We start from the raw sequence: 9558 nt of genomic DNA on the forward strand, positions 1-9558 counted from the left end.
AGAAGATCTACGTTGCACGACCTTGGTCTAGCCAAATTCATGTCAGGTACTGCAACACAGCTGTTGTTAACACCAGGCAGAACAGGCCTGGCTGCCCATTTACCCTTCGAGCCCTAACACTGTCGAAGATCAGGGTCCAGTCACTGTTTATCACTCTCATCTTTATCTTCCACGTTCTTGAGGAGGTCTTGAGAAGGCTGATGAACACTTTTTAAGTAAGTTCAAAAGTAGATTTAGGAAGATCCATTAATAATCTCCTCAGTAATTGCTCTGGAGTTCTAAAAAGGAAAACAAACCACATACAACACATGCAGAAAGACATCAGGTTGACTGAAGTACTTTGACTTTCTCACTAAATACTTTAAAATGTTTATGAACAAGCCCAACAGCAGGTTAAGTTTTCCTCAATTAAATCTCACATTGCTGAGCACAGCTCAAAGTTCTGCTCTCTTCAGATTTCCCTGAAGCATTACTACACCTTCACGCATACTTGCTCCTCCTCCTATTTCTGCAGTGTCAGCACATACACACAAGTGGTGAGTTTACACTGCCCCCAGATGTTACCACCAAAATTAGCATCAAGTAGAGGCCTAGGTCCCTCTCCTCCTCGTGTCTGGTGACAGCTCATTTAAGAATAACCTCTTATTGGAGGGCACAGTAATAAAAACATTTATCTTCTGGTGAAGTACTGTTAACTGCAACAAGTCTTTCTTTCTGAAACCATATAAAAAAAAAAATCTAACTTAAGTGTAGACATACTAATTACTAAGAAAACACAGTAGAATCAAAAAAACATTTCCATAGAAAACTTGATGGTATAAAGTTTTATTACTAGATTTTACTGATTTTTTAAACAGATTCAGGCAGGTTCCCATACCCATGCTCTGGTACACCCATCACTGAAAACACTTCAGACACTCTTACCCTCCTATAAGTGAAAGGCAGGGATCAAGTCAGTTCAAGCTCCTTATCTCGCAAATCTCCCATTGTACTGTTACAGCCAAAGTTGTGGAGCTTCTTTAGCCAATACCCTAAGAATCCACTGTGGGTCACACACCTTTAAGAAGGAAGGGTACTAAGATGTAAGGTGGGGGCTGAAAAGTATGTCAAAAATGAATCCTCCTACTTTTTGTTTTGAGGAAAACAGGAATGACAAGCAGCCAAACTAGAATGCAAGCATCCTGCCTTCTGCCTGAAAATGTTTAGAAGACCAAAACCGTTTGATTAAAGGAGCGTCAGGGCCACCTGCTGTATCATGAAGCTGGAAAGGACAGTCACATTCTCAATTCTGTTTCAGTTTTTAGAGAAAACTAGAGTAATGCATATCCATGTATAGATTCAATCTTGTCTGGAGGTCAAGAAGGGATCTGAAGGGAAATCTACAGTATGCAGTAGAAAGAAGCAATGGGATAAAGTATCCAGGAGCCACGTTTTACATGCTTAGATGACAAGCACTGTTAAACATCAATTATTTTGCAATTCTTTAACGTTTTCCCAAATCACTGGCTTCCCACAGCCCTCCAAAATAAAAGTAATTCAAGTAAAAAGTAAATACAACTTTTAAGAGTCAATATGGCAAAAGAGGTAAGGGCAGCTGGCAGAGCAAAGCACAGTTATTATAGTGTACCAAAAACAGTTCCTTAAACGCATCAGGACCTACAGAAGTTTCTTCCATCTTTCAGACACACCTTTTAGATAAAAGTTACTAAATCCCTGCAATAAAACAAGTAATGCTTCTGTAAGTGCACTACAGAAAAAGAGTGCAAGTAAGCACCCATTAGTGGTATGATCTATGCATGTACTTCTTTTGTAACTTCACAATCCCCTAGCACTCCCTTTTCTTTGGTAGCCCAAAGAATCAGCTGTATGACACCTTCATTAAGACAAAGAATTTGTTTCCTTGTGGGAACTGTCCCTTGACCATCATTCAAGTCGTGGTGAAAATATGGCTTTATTTTCACTACTACTTGAATGTAGAAAAGCCACCACTAGTCAGTGTGGTAAAATGATCCAAACGATGTAAGCAATTCATCTCCCACTCTAATGTTCCCAGAATGGAAAAGGTCTAAATACCAGATTATTTTCATAAACAAGCAACTACTCATTCTGTTTTTATGCTCATGTTCATGATCTCTGGCCATCTAGGTTGAAAATTTGACTGGGTAAAGACAGACTTCTCCCTACTGACCTTTTTTTGCCCCCTTTTTCAGATCATAAAAATTAGGTTGTTTTCAGAGAACTGAAAGCTTGGTTCATATATGCAACAAGCTATTCCATATTGAATCCATACAGCATTTTACTTGCCTCAGCATTACAAAAGCAATTTGTTCCCAGACACCACAGAATAATTAGCTCACTCTTCACCAAGATAAGCTTTCCTCCCTATAATGCCTGCTACTCTTATTGAGTTTCTACAGAGAACAGCTTGAGCTCCAAATACATATCAGACTATTAATGCCATGGTAAGAATCAAGAACAGTTTCAACATGCTGAAAGTTTTCACTGCCATGTCCCTCTCAGACAAACTAAACAATGCCACCTACTGACACTGTCAAAACCTGAACTTTACATTTTTTACTTACTGCCAGACACAATGCCTAAGACACATAACAGACAGTAAGGAATCAGCAATGCAGCCCAGATAAAGGAATCTGAAAGTGATGCATGATAATCTACGATTGTTGCCAGCTTTGTTGAAATGTTGTAGTTACTCTGAGATGTTCAATTCTGATCATTTTACTCAAAATCTTGACCTTGCAAGCTGTCCATTGTACATTTTTACAACAAAAGACCCAAATGTATATAACAAAAAGATAGCTGCATCAGTTTTGTGACAACCAAAGTTCCTGAGAAATTGTGTAGGTGCCCTGTATGCTCTAGATTTGATAGCCCGGACAAGTTTGAATGCTGTGGTCCAAGTAACTCAAGATCTGTTGCTGCTTTTCCAAGATTTTTCTCTATTGCTTGAAAATTAAGAAAAAAACTACGGTCATTCTTGCAGAATCCAGCTTCAGCAGCACTTAAAATACACCCAACACATGATTTTAATTATTATTTTATATAACTACACTGTCAAACAAGGAGTACCAATACAGTCACGAGAGTTTGTCACAGTGTATGAACAAGTGTTCTATTTCGGAGCTGTTGCACATATTCTTTTGCTTGATCAAAACCAGTCTTTCGTGGCTCTGGAGGAGGAGGAGGACCTTCCACCAGCTTCACAAAGTAGTGGCACCTGACTAATTTCATGATGCCAAACATGCCTTTACCATGGTAACGGATCCGTTTCGTGTATTGGCCTCTGCCTGTTAATGACTCAGCTGAAAGAAAAAAAGGGGGAGGGAGAGAAAAGACTATTTAAGTCTCAGAATAAACTACTACATATCTGCAATTAAAACATTGTCTCAGTGTATTTTTCATGATTGTATAGGAAAAGTTATTTCCATTCATGATTCTCCCCTCCAGCTTACATTACTTTTAGCAGATACTGCTACAGAGAAATCCAAGGGTTGAGTTTACACTCTTCAGAAGCACCAAAAAACTGTATTTAGAAAGCATTCACATGAATATATAGTAAACAAGAAAACCAAGCAAAGCTACATAGTTAGACAGAAAGCTTGCTAGCTTATATAGCTCTTACAAATGTGGTACTAATTCAATTGCTTTTCAGTACTTTGTCCCATCTATTCCTGGAAAAGTCTTAATAGACTTTATTTTTCCTCCGCTTGACCAATATTGCATTCATTATAAGTATTTTCATTATCTACACATCCAGTCCTGCACTAGCAAATAAGCTGTCTTTATGGCAGAGGCCTGGAAGGGTCCAAAGAATTCTAATCAAATCTCTACAATCCAGGTTTCTTTAAGCTGATGAGGTGAATTTGATAACACATCATATTTGGCAAGATAGCAGATTTTTTTTTTCTTTGAGACTGAAAACACCTATACGTAAGTATTTCTCATGTTTCTAGGCAAGAAAACGTGGTAGTTTTTATAACCTTATTCCATAATTATCTGTCTTATTATTAAGAAGTCTCCTGTCAATATCCATTTACCTGCACACAATGTTTCTAAGAGAAGCCTAAATTTCTGATTCTTCAAAGGCAGTAGTACTATTCCAGGACAAATTTCCATGACCTATGTTCACTGGCTGCATTAAGAAGTAATACCAGCTTACTTCCTGCTATCTAGTCTTTTATACTCATGTCAAGCAGCTTCCTCTTTGGGACTGTTTCCACACTGGGAACAGAAATTCCATTCACAGATGAGTATCTTTAAAAACAATGCATCTAGTCAGTGCCAGAACACCACTTGTCAGAAACCAACTATGAGAAACTGATGGTCAGAAAACCAACAACCACATTAACTTCAGCTCTGCTTAAAATAGGGAGCACATGCCTTTAATGTTTCGCTGAAGATATGTTTAACAGAAACTATCCATCCACTTCTACTGATTTGAAGCAACAGAACCTTTAAGAATAAACCGTTTCATCAAGTACACGTAAGATGGTATTTTTCTGTACAGAAATACGAGAAAACTTACCTATATGTAAATTTGATTTGAATTCCACATTGTGATTTTTTACTGCCATTTCTTGAGCTTCTAACAGAACCTGTAACAAGAAGAGATAGAAGTATGAGCAGAAACTGAAGCAATGCTGTTTCTTATCTCTGGATAAGATGGAGGAAATTGCAAGTTTAAGTCAGTTACAGGAAAGTATTCTAGAGACATCAAAACTATTAGAAAATAGACATCCCTTACATAAATATGTTCTCTGCACACAGATTGAAAAGCTTCAGGACAATTATTACACTTTCGGGGAGGAGAGGACATGGGGAAGATGGCTCCCACGAGCAATTATCAGTATTCCATTCATGGACCTTCATCTAATTAGACATCAGACTAAAAACAAACTTCAAGGTAGACCAAAAAAAAATCAACATATGCTATTCAATACTTTCAGCTAATGTTTGATTCTTCTTTGTTCTTATTATGCCAGCAAACAAGTAATTTGAGACTCCTAACTACTGTGTAAGAAAAACTTTTATGCCTTTACAGAACTCGGTCGTTTCCCTGACACTATCCCTCATCGTCTGATTTTGAAGAACCTTTGAAGAACCAAAACACGTTGATATAGTGGACAGTGACAGATTCTGCATTATTTACTACAAACTTATCAAGCATCATTACAGAGAAGATGATACCCACATGTTATTTGTTATCATTACAAAATAAAACATTCAGCACAAACTACTTCTGTATATCTTTGTCACATTACATGAATGTGGTTTGAATGTGTTCCCAGTAGACTTAATAGAAATATCTCCAAATCTCTGGTAATATTTATTGATTTAAAAGTTTTCTTGAAATTAGGAGGGTTAGAGAATACTACTGCATACCTCTTTGATCACCTTTGCTCCCTTTTTATCATTAAACTCCAACTGAGCAAGAGCCTGATCAATGGACATTCCTTTTATCTGCAATTATAAAGCATTAGTTAACTTTTGCAATTACAAATATTTCCATTCTCTTACTCAGAAAACAGTATCTAAATTACTTTACCACTAAAAAGAGCAAGTCAGAAGACTTTAGCTTCCTTAATTATCATCATCTCTTCAATGCAATACCTTATATACAGTACTTCTCAACCAAATATTTAATTTTTTTAAGTGAAAAAACCAGCCCATTACTGTTTCAAAGTTCCCCTTGCCATCTACTGCTATGCCGAAATTAACATGATAATTCTTCCACAGCACATGAACTGTGTATGATCCTGGATATGCACTGAGAGCATACTAAGATAAACAAAGCTAAACAAAATTACGAACAGCTGCTTGCCTGCACTAGTGCATGCTCTTCCTCAGGACTCTGTTATTAAGATGGTGATTACTCCAACTAAACTAGGCAGGTATGGCAAATACTGAATTTCAGAATACAAAATTTAATTGTACTTTTGCTTACCAGTTTTGCCAGATACCACATCTTATCTTTGCTGTATTTTATGTCCCTCCGACAGTGATATATTTCCTAGGTGAAAAAAAAAAAAGTTAGAGGACTGGTAATTTTGCTGTGAAAACAAGAATGAAGCATGCATTCACTCTGCAACATATGCTCATTCTAGGAATAAAAGAATCATGGCTCTCCCTACTATACCATGGAGACACCAAGTCAGGCGTACCTTTGCCATTTTAACCTGAAAGCATTATACAAAAAAATAGCACACAGTGAATTTTAATACAACCTTGTAAGAATTAAACTAGGTTATAAACAGAGGTCCCTGAAAAGCCTAGTCAGATTTTTCATCATCTTTTCCTCTCCTCCTCCCCACCTTTTGAAGCAGTCTAAAACTCACGTGCCCATACAGTCTTTATTACTCTGACATCAAGTGAACTTACTGGGATAGCAACAAAGCACTATTACCAGAATGAAACTAATTAGCTCTTCAGAAGTGAGGAGGGTTTCAAGTTTGACTGGCATTGAGAGTTGTCTCCAAAGAGCCATTTAACATTGTTACTGTACCAACAGGGAACAAAAGCAGCTAGTAAAATTTAACAGCAATACAAATTTGAAGGATGTGGCTTTCTTCACAGAAAGAATTTGATTTGAGTTGGTTGATAACTCTTTTCATATATATTGCATTAGTCACTAAAGTTCACAGCATGTATTTCTAAGTTCTAGGCCATAATGTTGATAGAAGTGACAGGTGCTCATGGTCCACAAAGCACATCAGAAAGAAAAAAATCTGTTGAGATGTAAATACTTTATTTTGCTGAGCAGTATGCCTAGCACAGGACAAAAGAGATTACTTCCCAATGAAGTACGATTATGAAAATGGAAATAAAAACCATCAGCTTTCAGGAATGATGAAATACTGAGTAATTCACCTAAAACTCTGCCAGGTTGATGTACAGAGAAAGCAGCATTGCTTATTCCCTCCAAAGGCGCAACACTTAACTTTCATGAATGACTCAAAGGACTTGCTTCTATTCACACTTAATTGTACTTCGCAGTTTTAAAAGGACCAGGAAGAGGAGACATGGAGAAACTGCATAAACTTGATGTTACCAAAACCCAATCCCATCAAAAGCTGACTTTTCCAAAAATTCTCTTGCATGACCAGCAAAAGGCCTTTATTGAGGATACAGGTAACAAAAGGATTTTAGATTCTTTGCTTCCTTTTATGGTTTAGCAAACACAAGTTGCTGTGCAACGGATGGAAGAGCAACAGCCCCACTGTATTGTGTTTACAAAGTGGTTTCCTAAGGAAAAAAAGACTTCTGCAAAAAAAAAAAAAGACGTTATGCTTGACTCACACGTCCATCCCCACACAACTTCAGAACCCTCCAGACCATATCAAGCAAATGAAGCAACTACTGTGAGAGCAGACAACCTACAAACAGCTCCATTAAGAGACAGGCCGCAGTAAGAGGGAAGCATCAGACCTCAAAATTTATAAAGCAGGAAAAACAAACAAAAAAGAAATGGACAGCGTACACTATTTTACTAACAGTAAAGAGGCACCATTAGTTCCACTACTGAAGAAAGTCACGTTTATAGTTTGGTGCAGAAGCAACAATCCAGCTGTCTTCTGCCCTAGTTAACTGCTGATGTTATGTACAGGACAAGTTTATAGTGATACATCCCCGACAACTTTCATCTCTTTGTAGTTCAGAGAAATTTTACAAGCAGAGGAAGGTGGCATCTTTGTCATGAGCAACACATTAAGTAAGCGATAAGCTGCACAGCAACTTGCAGTTCTAATATAATTTAGAAATGGAGAACATCCAGAGAGATGTTAATTTTTCCAATATCAACATGCCAAACAAACTGAAATGTTTAAAAGAAACAAATGAATAAACTACCAGAATAGTGCCTTGTGAATATATGCAGAGACAATCTGCTCTGGAACTGCTAAATATGAACAGGTAAAGAAATTCACAGGTGTATCCTTACAGCTGGTCTGCGAGGTTCTCCAGGCAGCTGCGGAGGGTAAACGATCCTGTTCTTTTTCTCCCACTTCCCAACTTTCTGTAGACATGCACTTGTGTGGATGCATGACAGAGGGAAAACACTACTGGATGCTAACCACCTGCAAGACAAAAACAGAGTCTTTCCTGCTGAACAGAAACGTTCTTGCTGTTCATTTTATCTGGAAAATTGCAAACTTACCCGTCACGATGAAGAGAACTGTCACATTTGAATACTTTCAAATAAAACTGCTCAAGTTCTTCATGGTTCGCACAGCAAAGGCTTTTTAATTCAACAGAAAGCTTTAGGATTCCTAAAGTATGCCAGGAACCTTAAATGCATTTGTGCAGCATAAGATTCTACAGTTAATGTCCCCTGTTCATCATACTAAGACACCATTACCTTTCTGGTCTTGCGAGGAGTTCCTGACTCACAAACAATTCACATCTTCAGTTTTCCAAGACTAACCAATACTTATTTAACTTCTAACAACATTTTAACAGTAAACATTTCTACCTTTTTCAAGGGACTAAGTACCAACAATATTAGAAGTGTTTAAGCATTCACCCTATCTGAAATTTGAAAGGGAAAACCTCAACTGCTTTCAAAATGCAAGGAAATCACTGTAAGATAGCTGACCTCAAAAATACTTCTACAGTTTTCACTCCATTTGCTCACCTCAGAGACCAAGCTGCATTTTGCCCCCTGCTGACCGGACAGGGCAGCACCAGGCAGCCCCTCACAATGCCAAGAAATAGCCGAGATCAAGAGAAGACACTGAGCTCTACTGAGGCTTGAGCAGCTTTGTCTGGGTTGCCAAACGGTGTAAAGCATTTTAAAAAGAGACTGACAAGCAGAACACAAATTGTTAATTTCAAGAAGGCATTGTACAAATTGGAAAGCTCTCACATTGCATCAGTAGGGAGTAGGACACTATGTAAATGTAAACGTTATGGGTTATTTTTTTCACTTATTATCGAAACAACTATTTAGCAGCACCAAATATAACATCACCTATCAACGCAGAAAAATACTTGACGAGTACATGAACGTCATTTCGCAGTTTAACAACGTAACCAACGGTAAGTGCTGCCCTTCATGCCTCAGCAGAAGGCACGAATGCGCCTGACGGCCTGAGGAATTCCGCATTCCGTGCCTTAAGGCGGCCCAGCCGCATGTGGAGAGCAACTCTATTTATTTTTGGAGAGGGAAGAGGACACAAACGCGTTACAAGAAGAAAGTAACAAGCAAAAGTTTCTATACTTCACACGTAGGGGTTTTTAAAAATATATTTTATGCTTTATGTGTAAGGCTTTATAGGACGACTCATACACAAGTAAGAAGCGAGGGCAGTCCCGAACGAGCCCCGGGCACCCGCACTCACCTCTCCGGCCGCGCCCAGCCCAGGAGCCCACGCAGCCAGGAGCCACCTGCAAGAGAAAGCAGCGGGGTGAGACGGGGAAGAGCCCTGAGAGCCCCGAGAACACCAAAGGAGCCCGGGGCTAGAGAGGAGAAACCCCAACCCCGCTCACCGGCACCCAGCGCCCTGCCCGCCGCCATCTTCCCGGCCGCGCTTTGCAGGCGAGGGG

At 38.8% G+C, this 9558-nt stretch overlaps 1 protein-coding gene across 1 annotated transcript; it reads right to left on the bottom strand.

Annotated features, from left to right (window-relative positions):
- Nucleotides 1-809: 809 nt before the first annotated feature.
- On the bottom strand, nucleotides 810-9540 carry MRPL22 (mitochondrial ribosomal protein L22). The gene is made up of 7 exons (XM_032196974.1): nucleotides 9502-9540; nucleotides 9354-9399; nucleotides 7955-8090; nucleotides 5963-6028; nucleotides 5401-5478; nucleotides 4544-4613; nucleotides 810-3320 (listed from the first exon to the last, which is right to left on the bottom strand). The coding sequence occupies exons 1-7, from the start codon at nucleotides 9527-9529 to the stop codon at nucleotides 3109-3111; spliced, it is 636 nt and encodes a 211-aa protein (XP_032052865.1). The 5' UTR covers nucleotides 9530-9540; the 3' UTR covers nucleotides 810-3108.
- Nucleotides 9541-9558: the final 18 nt, after the last annotated feature.

Source organism: Aythya fuligula, chromosome 14 (genome assembly GCF_009819795.1).
Source record: "Aythya fuligula isolate bAytFul2 chromosome 14, bAytFul2.pri, whole genome shotgun sequence".
NCBI lineage: Eukaryota > Metazoa > Chordata > Aves > Anseriformes > Anatidae > Aythya > Aythya fuligula.